Raw genomic sequence first — 18295 nt, 5'->3', positions numbered from 1 at the left:
ACTATATTTTTATCTCTATCTCTCTGAATAGAAGTCTGTTGATGCGTAATACAGAGAGCACGCAAGGCTAGCCAAGGTTGAGAGACACAAGGCACTCAGGACATGTTTAGTGAGTGTGGGCGCGTCCTGCAGTAAACCACACGCGCCATCTTCAGTCGGGCGCGTCGGGTGCTGATCGTCTTTTGTTTTTGTTTTTTTGTTTTTTGTCTGGCTGTCTCTCTGTGTGTCTGTTTGTTTGTGTGTATTTGTCTATTTCTTTTCTGTCTTTGCGTTTCTTTCTGTGTCTATCTCTGTTTGTTACTGTTTTCTTACTGTATTTCTCTCTATATATATATTCCTCTCTCTCTTTCTCTCTCTCTCTCTCTCTCTCTCTATTCCTCTCTCTCTCTCTCTCTCTCTCTCTCTCTCTCTCTCTCTCTCTCTCTCTCTCTCTCTCTCTCTCTCTCTCTCTCTATTCCTCTCTCTCTCTCTTTTCCTCTTTCTCTCTCTCTCTCTCTTTCTCCTCTCTCTCTCTCTCTCCCTCCCTCTCCCTCTCCCTCTCCCTCTCCCTCCCTCTCTCTCTCTCCATCTATCTCTCGCCGTTGCGCAGCCACGAAATGAGCGACCGATTGCCAAAACTAGTAATGACAACGATGACTGGTAGATATTCGTTAATGCTGTACACGTTTTGTAACTGTTGCACTTCTGGATTTGTCACCGAAACGGCTGTCAATAAGAATCAGTGAAATGAGTCCTGTCAAGTATAATTCTGTCCAGTTAGTCCTTTTCTTAAAGATCTTAACAAATTAAAAAACTAATGTTTTAACGTTCCATTCATATGGAATCTTCGAAAGAAAATACGACCCAAATCTCTATCAAGTATAAACTTGACTTGCAATATGCGAATTCACACATGTATGAATCTATGCTAATGAGCTGACCAGAATTTTTTTTTTTTTTAATGAAGATAAACTCCCATCTCACGCTCATAAAGAGAACTATGTTAATCGTTCTTTTTGACATAATCCGTTCCACACTATTTTTTTTACCCCAAGATGCATAATCACGTCACACAACCCCGTTATTACGTTGTGACATCTGCGTTATTATGATTAGCGAATCCCGAAACGACGTCTCGCCGAATCGAACGGCCGAGTTTTATCGTCATTTCAATCTCGAGTCATTTGCTCGCTTTGGACCGGGGTCAGGGGGGGTGGGGGGAAGGGGGAGGGGGGTAAGGGGGGAGAGGAGGTGTGACATCACGTCGATCGGGCTTTCATTATTTTCTTAAGTGTCGGATGAATATTCTTTGGTTTTTGTTTTCTGAAATAAAGGATGCTTTGTTTTTTTGTTTTTTTATGTATTTCTGAATGAAACTTCATGGTATAACTAGCTATGACTCATTAACAGTAAAATAGGAAAACCCAGATGGAATTTACCCAATATCTCCCAACGTCAAAAGTATCTACCAACACAAGCCAGCATAACCCACACCTATTTATTTATCATCATTTTGTTAATCCGTCAATTTGATTCGTGCAATTTTCTCAACATATTTTTCAACAGTCTTCCTGCAATTACTAACCCTTTCCCTCTCTCTCTTTCCCTTCCCCTCAGGTGCCCTCACGTCATCGCAGTTCCCCGTGTTCACTCTCTACGTCCAGAAGAACTGCCTGAAGGACGCCCCTGCCTGCGACAGAGCGTGGAGCTTCGAGAGAGTCATGGGCTTCGAACTCGCTGGATTCGCGAGGAAGAGTCGAAGAGTCGCTTCTAGGGAGGACTGCGAAGAACTGTGTTTGAGCGAGACTGATTTCCTGTGCAGGTAAATAGCAGTTTTTTCTTCTTCTTCTGTCTTTATTTTTTTTTTATTTATTATTTTTTTTTATTATTATTATTTTTTTTTTGTCCTGGGGTACTTTGTGTGAAAAGCACTCTTCTTCTTCTTCTTAAATACGACTTTAGTTCGAAGATTTTGTGTCTATTATACTTCGCTTGCTGTTTGTATTAATTCGACCGAGGTTTTCCCTTTCATTCGCATTTGCAATCTACTCTGGATAGTCTTAGCTGAATAGAGAAAGCGAAAGGAAGAAGATAGAGAGAGATGAGAGGAAAATCTCAAACCGAAGAGGCGAATGACGTTCACAGAATGATCTAAAAGCATGAATGATAATAAAAGAATATAAGAACAAAAAAGAGCAGGAACAAGAACAGATCCTCTTCATGTAAGACAGGTGGTCACAGTCCATGAACAATGGAATGCTTAAAAGTGAGATTTCATGGATGTTCTCTTACCTATTATATCTTTCTGGGGTTTAATGTTCCACCGAGAAATAGCCTTTTATTTTATTCATCTTTTTTACTCGTTGTTTCTTTATTTTGATTATTCCTTTTCGATTCCATTGCGCTGTATTCGTTACCTCCGATTAAACCAGCGGATAAAGAGAAAGATTTTAAAAATATGTATATAAATTTGTTTGTCATGAAAGTATCGTTTTTAGATCAGTTGTTTAACTAAGATAATCTTGGAAGAACCAGGCTAAATCTCCCTTTATTGATTAATGTCAGTCTCCCTTTCACAGATAAATAATAAAAGGAAAACAATATAAATCATACCTTTTAAATTTCTTAAGAAGTTATAGTTTTAAAATATTTAAAAAAACACACACACAAGAGGCATCGACCTGCCATCATTAACAAGAGTTAAAAACATATCTATATATAAGATACAATTGTTCAAAAATAATCAATTACACAAAAGTCATCAACCCGGAGGACTCTGCGCGAAGCAGCAATAAATCAGGACATTTTTAGCAAGAAACCCCTCCGCCAGATGACATCTTGATCGTAATACATTTGTCTTGCGAGATTCTGGCGTTCTTGAAGTAGGGAGATGTCGGGGGCGGGGGGAGATGAGAAGAAGGAGGAAGAGGAGGAGGGGTAGGAGACGAGGGTAGGGGGTGGGGGAGTAGGAGGGGCAGGAGAAGAGAGTAGGAGGTGTAGAAGATGGGTAATAGGAAGAGGAGGAGGATAGAGAGAAATGGAGGAGGAGAAGAAGCAGATAAGGGCAGGATAATTAAGAAGCAGGGAAAAGGAAGAAAGGCTACAGGGAGATAAGAAAGAAGAAAGAGAGAGACTAGGAGAACGGAAAGGACCAGGAGACAGAACCAACTAAGAGAGAGATGAAAAAAAGAACCAGAAGGAGAAGGAAGGGAGGAAGAAGACGAAGATGAAGAAGGAACAGCAGGAGGGATAGACAGATAGACAGGACTACAAGCTCTTGACAGACGCACGTTATCACCACCTTACCTTCTGAAGCGTACTTCCTGCGCAGTATTTATCACAGGAGATCACTTGGTCTTTGGGGAAGGTGGACCCTTAACATTCGAGTAAGATACAAAAGCGAGAGGGGGGGAGGGAGGAAAAAAAGGAGAGGTTTAATAACCATGGCTTCGCTCACTGCAAGTCAACAACCTGAAGTTCAAATATCGAAAGGGTGGGGGTTGGGTGGAGGGGGTGGGGGGGAGGGGAAGAGGGAGATTTACAATGCGTTGTTTGTATGTTAAGAAAAAAGTTCGCCTGTGAGCAAGAACAGCTGGGCTTTTGACTCCCGGGCATTATGAGCGTTGAGTTTCCGTGACGGTTTAAAACCCAAGATATATATAAGTCACTAAAGCGTATAGTCCCCCTCGACCCTCTTCGTCCTTGAGTTCCTACTTCTTTCAGTGCTACTCCTCCTCCTCCTTCGCTTTTTTTCTCCTTCTTCTTCTTCTTCTTCCTCCTCCTCCTCCTCTTCCTCCTCCTCCTCTTCTTCCTCCTCTCCTCCTCCTCCTCCTCCTCCTCCTCCTCCTCCTCCTCCTCCTCCTCCTCCTCCTCCTCCTCCTCCTCCTCCTCCTCCTCCTCTTCTTCTTCCTCTTCTTCTTCTTCCTCCTCTTCTTCCTCCTCTTCTTCCTCCTCTTCTTCCTCCCCCTCCTCCTCCCTCCAAACAGTTTAACAGATGGATAAGAACTAATAGAGGAGGGGGTAGAAGGAGAAAGAGAACCACAAAGAGGAATAATAATAAGAAGAAGGGGAGAATAAGGAGAAGAGGAGGAGGAGAAGGAGAAGAAGAAGAGAAAAGGCAGAAGGATGACTGCGAGGCCCTTGACACTTTCTCACACACTGACCACTAACAAAGGGCGTCACGCAATCATCAGGGAGCTTCGACAGGGTAAACTACACTATAAGACGAGTGTGAATGTTCCAGCGTCCAGTCTCGGGTCTCACGTTTCGCTTACATTCCAGTCTCTTGTTTGGAAGCCAGTGTGGTTAAGCTAGCATGTCGGAAGCAAGATTTTGTATTTTACTTCCCTTTCGTTCTCTGTGTCTCTGTTTCTCTTTCTGCTTAGCTCTTTCTCTTTCTTTTTCTTTCTTTCTTTCTGTCTCTTTCTCTTTCCGTCTTTCTTTCTTTCAGCATGTAGTTAACCCGACGTGTTTTATGGCTTTCGGAGACATCTGTTTGGACGCGGGTGGTCGATGTTGCGTTCACGGGCAACAGATGGCGCTCCTCTGAGATATTTCATCGTACAATTTGTCCAATTAAGAAAACGTACATGCTCTTCCTGAAGACTGTAATTTTTGCTTTGCCTCGCGGAAATAATGTTTGTGTTCCGACTTTTTCTCTTTCCTTTTTTGACCTTTCTTCTCGCATGAGATAACTGTAATTTGAACGATAAGGATTCATGACTTGAGTACATTAGAAGGGAAAAAGGCAATTGTAAAGCCGTTATTCAGGAAAATGTCAGCTGCTTTCGTACATTCTGAGATGATAAAACTCCGCGTTCCTATATGTCAGTGATATTTTCTCTCAATGTCGATACGAAATACCAAAGCAAAATTCTCAAAGAGCTACTTTCCATTCAAGTCTTTCAATCGCAATTCAAGAAAAGCTTAATCGAAAGCAAAATCAAAACATGCAGAATATACCAACACGTCGATAGGACAGCGATAAAAAAGATGAGGAAAGTCAAGACACGCTCAGGAGGCAAACGTTCACCCCGTCCATGTCCGTATGTCTGTTCATGTGTGTGTGTGTGTGTGTATGTCTATGTGTGTATGTGTGTGTGTGTGCGTGCGCGTCTGCCTATGTGTGTATGTGTGTGCGTGCGTGTCTGCCTACCTGTGCCTGTGTGTGTGTGTGTGTGGACACGACCTCCTGAGTGACGGCAGTATTGTGCCAGACTTGCCTACCATGAACCCCAATAACAATACACACTGGACGCCCTCTACACAGGACTCTGAGACACTGAGATACTCTACCCCTTCACGCAGCGCCGCGCGTTCATTTCGTTATTTTTTTACACGAAGATATAGAGGGCTATATAATGGAAAGGCAAACACAGGTGAACGTATGTATAGTTTTTATTTTGATAGATATAGTTAGATGTTAATTCTGACCCAGAAATCTTGATATGGGAATATCTTCGAGCGTTAGCTGACAATTTTTTGAAAAAAGAAAGAAAAGATCTCCATCCACTGAACATCAAGTTATGAAAATGTAACAGATTCCTTTTCATAACTGTCTATCCAGTGAATTAAATTCCTGTATCCCACCTGCTTCTCCCCTCTACCTCATTCTCTATCTCTTTTTCTCGCTTACACAGTAGCGTCCACACTGACCCCCCTCCTCCTCCGTCCCTCCCTCTCTCTCTTTCCTTCCCCCCCCCCCCCCTCCCTCCCTCTCTCTCTCCTTTCCTCATTTCTTTTCCCACGCGATTGTGCTTTACTTCCGCTTCGATCTCGTTTTAGTTCTCTCTCTCATCTCTCTCTCTCTCTCTCTCTCTCTCTCTCTCTCTCTCTCTCTCTCTCTCTCTCTCTCTCTCATCTCTCTTTCTTTCTTCCTCTCTCTCTCTCTCTCTTTCTTTCTTCCTCTCCCTCTCATCTCTATTTCTTTCTTCCTCTCCCTCCCATCTCTATTTCTTTCTTTCTTCCTCTCTCTCTCTCTCTGTCTCTCTCTTTCTCTATCTCTCTCTCTCTCTCTCCACAGATGATGTATGTGAGTGTCTCCGCCCAAGAGAGTCCGTACTTCCAATCGTTAGTCATTAATGTAAAACCGTTAAAAAACGTTATGGTCGTTAAATGAAACGTTATGGTCGTTAAAAAAAACGTTATGGTCGTTAAATGAAACGTTATGATCGTTAGGAAAAAAAAAACGTGATTAGTGGCTGTACCATTTTATTTGAGTCAATCTCTATTGAATCAGTATTTATCCCAAATATTTACAGTGTGATTCTGCTTCTTCAGATTTTGTTTCTTTTTTATTTGATCCATTCTTTTCTTAGTATTTTTAATATCCTTACTTAACTTTTTGTTTCTCTCTTTATTGCATTCCCTGCAAAACGTTTCCGGAATTTACTTTTGTTTTTTACCTTCTCATTCAACTTCCTCGCTTTTCGTCAAAGTTTTCCTCGGTAGGAGGTAAAGGGGGGGAGACCACCCATTATAGTTAAGTTCAGTCGCTAATGTTACAAAATAGCGAAAAATTACTCTCTGATTTTCTTTTCTTACGTAGGGGATGGGGGGGGGGGTGAATTTGCCCTGTGATTTGCAAAGAAATAACAGTTTATCCTTTATATTACTTTTTTAAGGTTTCGAGTGTTTTCTTTTTCTTCACAAATGTCTTTTATTGCCGATCATTTTGTAAAATGTTTTGCAATTTGGGAAATCTCAGCAAATCACTACCGGTCTGTGGTCTAGCGTGGTCGAACAGTGGTTTCCTCGTCCTCTTCCTCTTCTTCCTTCTCCTCTTCTTCCTCTTCTTCATTCTCCCGTTCTTCTACTTCTCCCTTTCCTTCTTCATCTTTTCCTCCTCCTCCGCCTCTGCCTCCGCCTCTACCTACTCTCCCTTTTCCTTTATATCCACCCCTATCTCCTCCTCTTCTTCCTCCCTCTTCCTCTGCCACCTTTATCTTCTTCTATTGCCAATTTCTCTCTCTCTCATCAACACGGAAGTTGTCTGATGTAATGAGGAGGGGGAGGGCGGGGAGGAGACGTGTTAGACTAGTAGTCACGAGCAAACTAGCCATTAGGAGCTATTAGGCAAAGAGCTGATGATAAGAGTAGACCAGAAGAGAGCCTAGATTTGGGAGTAGATTTCCAAACACCGTTACCAGCGCGTAGGGGCGTGAAGGCGTGTAATAGTGTGTGTGTGGGAGGGGGGGGGGGGGGTTCGTGGGCGTCAGTACACCACCTGCCTATTATTGCATTTATCGGACGGGTGGGCGGGCACACTTGATCGACTGGAGGGCGTGAAAGAGGGAAAGAATGGGACCCCTGGTGGTTGATGGCTCGCGCTGTGTTTAGGCTTGTATGGAAGATCATTTACTTTTTTTTTGGGGGGGAGGGGGGGAGGTAGTGACTATTGTTTTGTTTTCGTTGTTCTTCTTTTCGTCCGTTTTGTTTCTCAGAAGAAATCAACAGTTCTACCTCCCGCTTATAGAACAGTTGTTTGAGCTACACGCAGACTAGCACAGACAAGCGAAGAGGATACGGCAGGAGTAACAGAGAAAGAATTTGCATAACAAAAAAAAAAAAGGGAGGAGGGAGGGAGGACGGCGGAAAGGAGGGTGGGGGAAGAAGGGGGTTGGCGTCACCGGGGAATGCGAAGCTTCGGAAGTATTCTCACGGCGACGGCGCGTCTGCGGTAAAGCGCGCGGTCACCGGTCACTTTCCCGTTACGGTACGACGTATTGTGGCTCCACCCGACCGTCGTCTGTTTAGGGGGGGTGGGGAGGGGAGAGGGAGGGATAGGGTTGTGAGGGGGGAGGGGTGGGGATGGGGGAGGAACGGATAGGGTTATGAGGGGGGAGGGGTGAGGGGAGGAAGGAAGTAGATTGTGGGTGGAAGGGGGGAGGGAAGGGGAGGGGGAGAGGAGGAGGGAGGGAGTAGGTTGTGGGAGAAAAGGGTGACAGGAAGGGAGAAGGGAACAGGTGAATGTTGGGAGTGTGCTCAAACAGGTGTATCGGCGAGTGTGGTAAGCAGGTGGGACAACAAAGGTGACGTTTAAAGCGAGTGTTTGGACAGGTGCTTGAAGGTCGGAATTTGCCTGCATACAGAAAGGAGGAAATATTTTACATTCTTTTCAGTATTTCCTTTTTTGCTTTGACTTTGCTGATCTTTTATGTTATATGGATACGCCATGTACTTACCAAGAGGTTTACACTAATAGCATTAATAATATTCTCCCAAATATTCATACATTACTTTCGAGATATTGTATAGCATTCCTTAGCCATCAAGTTACGGTCACAAACACCCCCCCCCCCCTCCTCATCCCCCTCAAAATAATAACCTTCAAAATCATGCTTGTCACTTTAAGTAGTCAGTCAGCACGCACATGATCGAGCTAATACATCTTATACTTTTGTCATTATTATAATAAGGGATGGTAATAGCTCCCCCTAGCCCCCCCACCCCACCCCCCGCCGTCCCCTCTTACCTCCTTTCCTCCCTCCCCTTCGGCCTCTCCCCCCCCCCAGCCCCTACTTAAAAGCAGTCACGGGCTGGAGCGGAAGTGCGTTACTACCGCCCTCTGTCAGCGGCGCAGACAACTAACGGTGTTCCATCTCTCTCTCTCTCTTTTTCTCTCTCTCTCTCTCTCTCTCTCTATCTCTCTCTCTCTCTGTAGCGATCACAATAGACAGATCTTTTTCCTTTGTTTTTGTTTTTTTTCTTTCTTTCTTTCCAACACGTCAAACAAAATTCATCTTTTTCGTCCACCAACTAACGATGCAAAGACAATAGAAGAATTTTCTGAAATTCTTTCCCTTTTTTTTTCTTCTTTCTTTTTGAAGTTCGAAGGGTAATCAGCGTGAGGTTTTCAGCAGCTGACCTGTTCAAGAGAGGAGGGGATAGGGGGAGGGGGAGGGGGTGTCAACGGAAATGGAAGGGGAGGGGAGGGGGGGGGAGGTTAACGAGGATGAAGGTCGAGCTGTACTGTTTGTAATTGTAATTGTGTTTGTGTGAATCTTTTGTTTGTTTTTTTGTTTTGTCGTTGTTTTAATTGAGATTTTACGGCTTAGTGTAAGTGTTAATTGCAATGCCATAAATTGACGTTAGGTAATCTGATATGGTATTGTTCTCGAGACTTCCTAAAAGGCTATGATTACAAAGTCCTAAAAACAAGTAAAGAAATAAACAGCGTCATATTCTCAAGAAAAGACGTATATAAGATAGATCTGAATGAAGAAATGAAAAATATCATAATTGTAATGTATTCTATAGCATAAGCCTATAAGCGTCCATAAAAAAAGTCGAGAAACATATAAGCAATTATTAATAATAAACCCAAACTAAATATATATGTGTGTGTGTGTGTGTGTGTGTGTGTGTATTTGTGTGTGTGTGTGTGTGTGTGTATATATGTATATAAATAATCATAAATGTCACAAAGCTAGCACATTAACGCGTGTGCCTTCCTTGCATTTTCGCCTTTCTTATCATGCCCATCAAACCTGTTCAAGTAACTGCAATCCTAAATTGTTTATTGCCAGATTGTATAACGGATCGAGTGCCATAAAGTGGATGGCGCAAGTGGAAAAACAAACGAGAGATTCGGGAGTACAACAAAAAAAAAGAGGGAAAAAATGGCCCTTTTTAAGAATTCCGTGTCTGAAACCCATGTCTGTCGCCATTTTGGATCGTCTTTCCCACAAAGTTCACGCAGCTGTTCCTCCTCTTTCCTAAATACGACCAATACCGTATTTTCCACGGCTTAATTATCCCCGCCCTTAAATTGCTCGTGACCTTTCTACCTTCACACGGACGGCGTGTGGACAATGAAGAGAGAAGGTTTTCGAGGGAAAAGAAAAATAGGTAATTCCCATTCCCGTTGTCCCGCCATAAATCTTGCCACAACGACCGCTACCAATCACGGGTCAGGCCAGAGGTCACGTGATAGCTGCGCCTTACGGGATTGGTCGATTCAGACACGTGTTTACCGAGCTCTTTTAGAAGGATTGTCTCTAAGGCTCTTCAGCACTTATCTTTTTTTCCTTCGATAAGAGTTTTTAAGTAGACAGTAACATGTGGTATTTAAGGAATTTTGATATGAAGATGAATCAAAGAAGAAACTCCGTAATTATAGCCATACGAGAGACTTAAAACCAAACAGCTGACGTTTAAGAAATGATATTGTTCTTTTTCTTTCTTTCTTTCTTTCTCCCTTTCTTTAATTAGGCGTGTCACTACTAAGAAACTAAAGGTTTGAACATTTATCGTCATTATCGTATCATTACTCAGTCATTACTTTATTTTTAATCCGCTTTATAACGTTATGAGTCAAGACTTGCTTCCTTTTGACCTCACGTGACCTATCACCCACTCTAGATCCGGGTCATATATCGTAGTTTCATCTCGAATTATATACCCAGACAAGACTTTAATTAATGAGAAAGCAAAAACCAGAAGAGCGAAGTAATTTTGATCTTCGAAAGAGCCTACCCGGAAGAAATATATTTTTGAAAATTCTTTCCTCTTTCTTTCATTATCAGTAAACATTGTTTCTCTTCCAAATTGTGAAACGAAACCAGTTTTGGATTTTGATATTAGTTGTTGCTTAGTTGTTTTCTCTCTGTCGCTTTTCCTTTATGCTTGTGTTTGCTGAAGACTTTAGTGAGTCCAGCGTGACTCAACGCGAAAAAATGTCTTGGTCAGTGACTCGGTTCCAACATTCTGCGGTTGAATTGTCTTGTATTTTATTTTATTTTTTCTTGTGATTATTTAGTCCCGTTTTTTTTAATACTTCGTCTTTTTTTAGAATCGTCAATCCCCTCCAGCTTCCATAAGCTGAAATATGAAAAAATAACGGGAAAAAAATAAAGAAACAGACGTATCATATATTAGTGTATGTAAGTCATTTCAATTAATTCATCCAAAGATTTTAAAAAGTTGACTGTTATGTCATATATGTAGGGTGGGGGTGGGGGTGGGGGGTTAGGTGGCGTTGGATATCAAACCGTTAATTATAAAATATGAGGGTTTAATGACGCCCTCAAGTAATTGGGGTTATAATTGTTTCGTGATTAAGTTCGTGTGATAACCGCTACTATGATTTATTTCGAGTTATTTCAAGTTAAAATTAAAATCTGTACTTCTCAGTATTTTCGCTCTTTCTCTCTCTCTCTCTCTCTCTCTCTCTCTCTCTCTCTCTCTCTCTCTCTCTCTCTCTCTCTCTCTCTCTCTCTCTCTCTCTCTCTCTCTCTCTCTCTCTCTCTTCCTCTTTCATTTAAGTCAATTTTTATTGAAATAAAAAGGCTATTAGCAATAAATTTTTTTTAAGTATCACGGGAGACAGTCACGGTTCTAATTGATGGGGTTGTATCACCTGGTCAATGTTATTTTTTCATTAGCAGGACCGTAGATATCATTTCAAATCTCAGTTATAATTGTCGGTTCTGAACGTGCCTTGGGTTATGTAGCGTTTTTTTTTCGTTTTTTTCTGATAATGAAGAGAAATAACTTGGTATATGGTGTCTGTGGCAGTAATGTCAGTATTAAAGGCTCCTTTTTTTCTTTTTTCTTTTTTTTTTAGTTTTATCCGTTCCTTGTTTCTGTCAATCTTTATTATTTTTCTTTCCATAATCTTTTTCACCTCCTTCCTTCTCTCCCTCACACACACACACACACACACACACACACACACACACACACACACACACACACACACACACACACACACACACACACACACACACATACACACACTTAACCTCAGCCCAAAGCATCCTATCACAGCACCGTTACCTCTTCGTGTTTCGTTTTCCTTCCTCGTTGCTTTTGCAAGTAACGCTCAAATTATTAATGTAGACATGATCAAATAAAGACAATATATGCATGAATAATGATAAGAAAAGTAAGGTGTAAAGGCCTATGTTAAACATGCTGAGTCATTCCCGATGTAAACAATGACAGACTTCCTGAATACGATTTCAAAGGGTCAAGTAACGTTAAACAAGTGAGATAAAATATTATTAGTGGAAGGATCGCCAAAAAAGATGATAGGAGGAAATAAAGATTAATAGGATAATAATCATGTGAAGTTAAGTTAAGCGTATTGACATGTGACCAAGAAAAAATCAGTGAGTCATTCTAGTCAAGTAGAGTTACTGAGAAAACGATTATATCAAAGAAAGAAAAAAAGGGAAAGAAGACGATATAACGATTAAGAAAAGAAAAGACTTGAATATGTAAATTCGAGTAAAGTTAAGCGTATTCCCCCAAGAAACAAAGACAAAGTGTCGAGTCATTCTCGGAGTTCATGATAACTTAAGTTCTTTGGGCGGAACGAGGTAATTCGAGGCAAACTATCCCCTTTCCGCAAACAATGGACGTGTTAAAAGGCTTCTCGGAACTCTACCCTTATTTACGCGGCGATTCGAGAAGAAAAAGAAGCATGAGGAGGAAGAAAATGGAAGTCAATTTTGGGTGTCAACGGAAATTTTCACAGGTCTTTTTTATGATTCTTGGGTGGCGGTTTATCTCTTTTTTTTTTCTTCTTCTTTTTCTTCTACCTTTTTTCTCTCTCTTCCTCTTCCTAGGTTCTTCTTCCTCTGGTTCTCTTTAAAGAGAAGTAGATGAATAGGAGAATGAAAGAGACACGTGGTTATAGTCTGTTCTTTTGAACAATACTGTCAAGTAAAAACACTAAAGAGACAAATGATGTGAAACTATGATTGTAAAAGAAGAACAATCAGAAACTGAAGAACTTTGAGTCGCATCCCCCGAAAAAAATAATAATTCCGCAATTCTTTTGAAATTTAATTAGGAGTATCCAGTTACTTTTAGTATTTAATTTTAAGGTATCTGATTTCAGAAAATTAATGCGCACTGTTAGGGACTCTTAGATAGTTTTTTTTTTCATGCTTTTTCGAGTTCTGTGAACAGAAGTACACCCATTTCATAGATTAATTAATATTCTGAGAATGAGCGAATGTGCATCCATTTTGCTTACTTGTCAATATTTTCTTCTCAATATAGTCATAATGATTATACATTTTCACGAATTCTCAGAACACTCTAGAGTTGTGGAAATAAGCGCACCTCGCTCGAGTACCATGATCATACTTTTTTCGGTTTGATGACCACTTCATGAGTTCGTACCGTACTTCTTAGCGGTCGCCGTGAAACGCTGCGGGAAATGATGACGTTTTTGTCCATCGTCTATAAGTCATCATGTGTGGGTTTTAGTGGTCCCTTTATATGTCCCGTTTGGGGTCTTTAATGCATACACAAAGATTGGCTTTCTCTGAATTGACTTCTTTTTTATTCCTTTGTCGTTTTTTTGCTGGGTAGACTTCAATTACACTTAGTCCCCGATCTTATCATATTTATCATCATTTCTCGTAATTGTGTTTACGTTTATGTACGAATCCAAAACCCAAGCCTATTGAACCTTCGTTAACCATCCTCCTTGCTTCCTTCCTCCGCAGGTCCGCTAACTTCAACAATGCCACCGGCGACTGCCAGACTTCCGACATGGATCGCCACACCACCGTGGGCACCGGGGCCTTCAAGGTCGCCGAGAACAGCGACTTCTTGGAAAATAACTGCGTCGACGACCCCGTGAGGCTGTGCGAATTCCAGAGGATGGAAGGCCGTATCCTCAAGACTGTCGACTCCGTGTTCCAGGACGTGGAGAGTCTGGAGGACTGCAAGCGCCTCTGCCTCACCGCCCCCTTCAGGTGAGGACCGCCTTTGTCTGGCAGTGCTTTTCCTCCTTGTTCTCCCTTCGTTGAAGTGTCCCTTTTGAAGTTGCGAGGAGGAAATGTGAATCTCTATTCTGTTATAATTGTGGGAGTGAATGATCATCATTTCCTTTTTCTTTCCTGTTCCGCAGGTGCTACTCCTTCGACTTCGGCGACACGGGCGACAAGGTGTGCCGCCTGTCGCACCACTCCGCCGCTACGCTCACGCACATCGAGGAGCCGTACCTGGAAATCGCCGAGACCGCCACCTACGAACTCTCGTCCTGCTACAACGTGACCATCGACTGCCGCTCCGGAGACATGGTGGCCAGGATCAAGACGTCCAAGATCTTCAACGGCAAGATCTACGCCAAGGGCTCGCCCAACACCTGCGTCAACGACATCGAGAACGCGCTCGAGTTCGAACTCCAGATGACCTACAACGACATCGACTGCGACGTGGAGCGCGACTCCGCCTCCCGCTACAGCAACGACGTGGTCATCCAGCACCACGACATGATCGTGACCTCTGCTGACCTGGGACTCCGAGTCCACTGCCAGTACGATCTGACCAACAAAAGCGTGAGCAACCGCGTCGACCTGAACGTCGAGGGCGACATCACCCCCGTCATGGAGGAGGGCAGCACCGTGGACTCCCCCAACGTGATCATGCGCGTGACCAACCGCAACGGCGACGACATCTCCGACGCCTCCGTCGGCGACATGCTCCAGCTGCGCTTCGAAATCGTCGACCGCAACTCCCCCTACGAGATCTTCGTGCGCGACCTGGTGGCCATGGACGGAGGCAACAGCAACAACATCACGCTCCTGGACGGCCGCGGCTGCCCCACCGAGATCTCCATCATGAGGCCTCTGCTCAAGGTCGACAGCACCGGCAAGGTCAGTACTCGTCGGGATTCAAAAGGTCGCATGCTTTAAAAAAAAGAGAGAAAAGAAAAGATTATGATATTAAATAACAACAATTGATCCTTGAAACAAAAGCCACGCAAATAAGTACATGTAGAATAACCGCGCCCTTCTTCCCCAATACAGGTCCTCGGCGCCACCTTCGACGCCTTCAAGTTCCCTACCAGCGACGTCGTTCAGTTCCGCGCCCTCGTCACGCCCTGCCTGCCCACCTGCGAGCCCGTTGTGTGTGACGTCATGGACTTCGGCGGCCAGGTCAAGCAGGCCGAGAGCTACGGAAGGAAGAAGAGGGCCATCTCCCACATGACCTTGGCTGACTCCATGCTTGACAGTCCCTTCTCGCAAGACGTAAGTCCTTGGGTGCTTCGTCGGCGTCGTCTGCTACGGGCTTTCGTACTAATATGAATAATAATATCCTATTTTCCTTAATATGTTCTCCTTTTCTTGATATTTTGAAATTAATTTTCTCTTTTTGGTGTATTTTGGAACATGGTTTTTTCCCCCTCTCTCTCCCTCTCTCTCTCTAGATCTCTTCTCCCTAATTTCTTCGAGTTAGAAGTGAGTCTAAGATCCCTTTGTTTTCTCCCTCCCGACAGTACACCCTCATCAACCCTTACTCCATGAGCGTCGTGTCCCACCCCCTGCAGAGGTCCAGGCGCGAGGCCGATCAGGAAATCCCCGAGGAGCTCCTGGTGGTGCAGTCCATTAAGATCTCGGACAAGTTCTCCTTCCGCCGCCCCGAGACCCAGAGCCGAGCCAACGCCGGTAGCAATAACAGATTGGATACTGCCTCCGCGGTATGTGGACACGGGATGTCCCTTTCTAGCTTGGCGGACTGGCGATGCAATGGGTGCTTGCGTTGCATTTGCCCTTGCGTTGTTGCATATGCCCTGTCCCCCCTGATAAGAGTTCGATTGTGAGATGATATGATGTCCTTTACTAACATCTGATTTTCCTAACCATTTTTATGCTCATGTTTGGTCCTTCTGTCCTTCCTGACAGATCGACGGCGACCCAGAGGTGGTGCTTCAGGAGGACGTGTCCGGCGTGTGCATCAACATGGTGGGTCTCGTCCTGGCGTGCTCCGTGTTCCTGGTGGCGCAGCTGGTGATCATCGTGGCCTGGACCGCCGTGTGGCACCGCCGCCGCAGGAGCAAGCTGGAGGAGCCCCTGAGCCCCGCCACCACCACCGAGTCCCTCCGCCAGCTCTACGACTCGGGCTACCCACGAAGGATCTAACGCCGCCTCCCCGCTCGCGCCGCCGTTGCACTCACCGACGCCCTGCGCCCCGTCCTGAGGGTGTCCTTCCGGGCGCGCGACGGCCCGAGGCGCGGCGCGGACGCCAACGTCGTCGCCGCGCCGCCGCCTCTCGCCTTCCCCGCGCCACGTCGTCCTGCATACGTCCGACAGGATTCCCTCTACCCGATGGAAATCCTGTAGGGACGCAGAAGGACGGGAGGAGACACGCAGGACCCCGGAGTCGCAGCGCCCCACGTGCAGCGCCGTGGCCTCACCCCGACAGCGCGATGAGCTGAGCCGAAGACAACGAACGAACCCCAAAGCCCTCCTACTGCAACAGCCCCCCCGCGGTCTTGGTAACGCAGGGGGGGAGTGAGTGCAGCAAGCGATAGGCTTACTCCATGAATACCAGACAACCAACCAACCCATTGAACCCACTAACCCATCCAGACCAGACCGCCTGCAAGCACGCACGTCGCAAGCAAGCAGTCTACGCGAGGTGGCCGAGCGGCTTACGGAGATGTGGAATCGGACCAAACGCCCTCCAAGGTGTCCACTCACTCTGGCCGATATCGTGATGACGTCTTTTCACCTTTTTTCTCCTTCTTGCTCCTCTCTTTTCGCCGCTACGACTCGACCGCGACCACTTCCGGTGAACCTCACCTTAGTGCGACAACCATGACAGAAAGAAAAGGAAAAAAAAAAAAATCCGCAGGCATTATTACACAGAGGATTTTTTTTTATAGAAATTCATTTACATTTACTTAAAGGCTATTACCAAGGGCATTATGAAGCGACGGGTCTAAGGATACGCCGCACATTAACATTATTAGTGATAAGAAGCTACTCTAACCCTTTATTTTAAACCACGTGAAACTACGCAGTGTTTATTAGTTAAAGTGCGTAGGATACCATGTGATACATAAGATTTTTTTGATTTTTTTTTTCCAATATGAAAAAAAAAAGTCGGACTGAAACCAAAACGTAGTGACTGTTGAAACGAAGTGATTTATTTTATTTATTTATTTATGTTTTTTTGTTATAATTTATTATTATTATTTTTTTTAGATCTATTTATTAAGGGACCTTCCTTCTACCTTCTTCCTTGTGACAAGTCAACAGGCTGTTTTATTTATTGGTGATGGTGCTTGAGGGAATGCAAGGGGAGAGACAAGGGGCCAAAAAGAGTGCTAATCGTGCGTCGGTTTTGATTAATTCATCTTGTTAATTAATTCGTCTATTTATTGCCACGTACATGGTTTATTTCTTTACGTCTGTGCATGGTGTGTTTATTTATTCGGATGTGTGTTATTTGTTGATTAACTTATTAATTCACCTATTTATTGACATATACATTGTAATTTATTCGCCTGTGCATGATACGTTGATAGTATGCATGTAAAAATACACACACACACACATACACACACACATGGTTTTAAGTCACACAGAATGAGATTATAGAGGCATTAATTATTATTAAAAGAAAAACTCTGAGATACCTGAAGTTCACAAGTTCTCATTCATTGTAACAGACTTAGCCAAAACAACAGACAGAAGTTAGTTGCATGTTCAATCCGACTGCAAATTGCACATCTCATTCTAACCCCCTCCACCCACCCCCCTCCACCCCTCTTTCTCTGTCTCTCCCCCTCCCCCCCCGCTTATGGTGCTGGTTTTAAAAGGGGATTATAATCCAATGATTCGTATATACATATTTAAATCAACCATTGATTTAAAAGAAACTAAAAACAAAAAAACAAAAATACGAGAGAAAATACAACAACAGGTCGACGATGCATTTATACAATACGCTCCTTCATTTACTACAGCATCTGACCTTTCATAGCGTAGTTTTATTTTCGTTGTATGGGACCACACAAGCCTTTAAGATCAAGCTTTTGAGAGAGAAATTAGATACAAGAAGAAGAAAAAAGATAATTATTGTGCTTCTAGGATATAGTTTCGCTTCACGTAATGAATTGTTATTATTTCTGCTGTTGTGTTATCTATCAGAATCTGTCAGGTGATTATGATAAGGAGTATAAGCAGATTCTTTCAGAATCACATCAGCATCTCTTGTAGTTTAGATTATGCTTTCCACTAACACATCTCAACTGGAAACTTACTTATTATTTTTTTTTTTATCTTTCAATAGTAGTATAGTATATACTGTAGATATTTTTAATTGCTCAATTGGCTTGGCAGTGGAAAAATATTGATATCCAAATCTCCTGAGGATGATTATTCAGTCTATATCAATTATGCTTTACTGTCGAATCTTGATAGAAATCTGATGTTCAAGTCAGTGATAGTTCTTGCACTAATATTGTTTGACTTCCAAACTGTATTCAGCCAAAAGTAGTTGCTAATAGTCCTCTCTGGCTACTTCTAACTATTTACTAACCCGTAGTTTGCTTTGCTTATTAAAT

General features: G+C 43.4%; 1 protein-coding gene across 1 annotated transcript in view; it reads left to right on the top strand.

The window, feature by feature from the left end:
• Positions 1-18295, top strand: part of LOC122255756 (uncharacterized) — a 41076-nt gene that overhangs the window by 21490 nt on the left and 1291 nt on the right. Inside the window, exons 4-9 of the mRNA XM_086547282.1 lie at positions 1597-1801; positions 13443-13694; positions 13850-14597; positions 14751-14972; positions 15221-15421; positions 15627-18295. The exon at positions 15627-18295 is cut by the window's right edge and continues 1291 nt beyond it. Coding sequence (XP_086403408.1) covers positions 1597-1801; positions 13443-13694; positions 13850-14597; positions 14751-14972; positions 15221-15421; positions 15627-15863 — 1865 coding nt within the window. The 3' untranslated portion in view covers positions 15864-18295. The remainder of the gene's footprint in view (positions 1-1596; positions 1802-13442; positions 13695-13849; positions 14598-14750; positions 14973-15220; positions 15422-15626) is intronic.

Source organism: Penaeus japonicus, unplaced genomic scaffold, assembly GCF_977035675.1.
Source record: "Penaeus japonicus unplaced genomic scaffold, GWHDUDI00000001_assembly GWHDUDI00000019, whole genome shotgun sequence".
Classification (NCBI taxonomy): Eukaryota; Metazoa; Arthropoda; class Malacostraca; order Decapoda; family Penaeidae; genus Penaeus; species Penaeus japonicus.
Note: the sequence above shows the minus strand (reverse complement) of the source record. Positions and strands in the feature narration are given on the sequence as shown.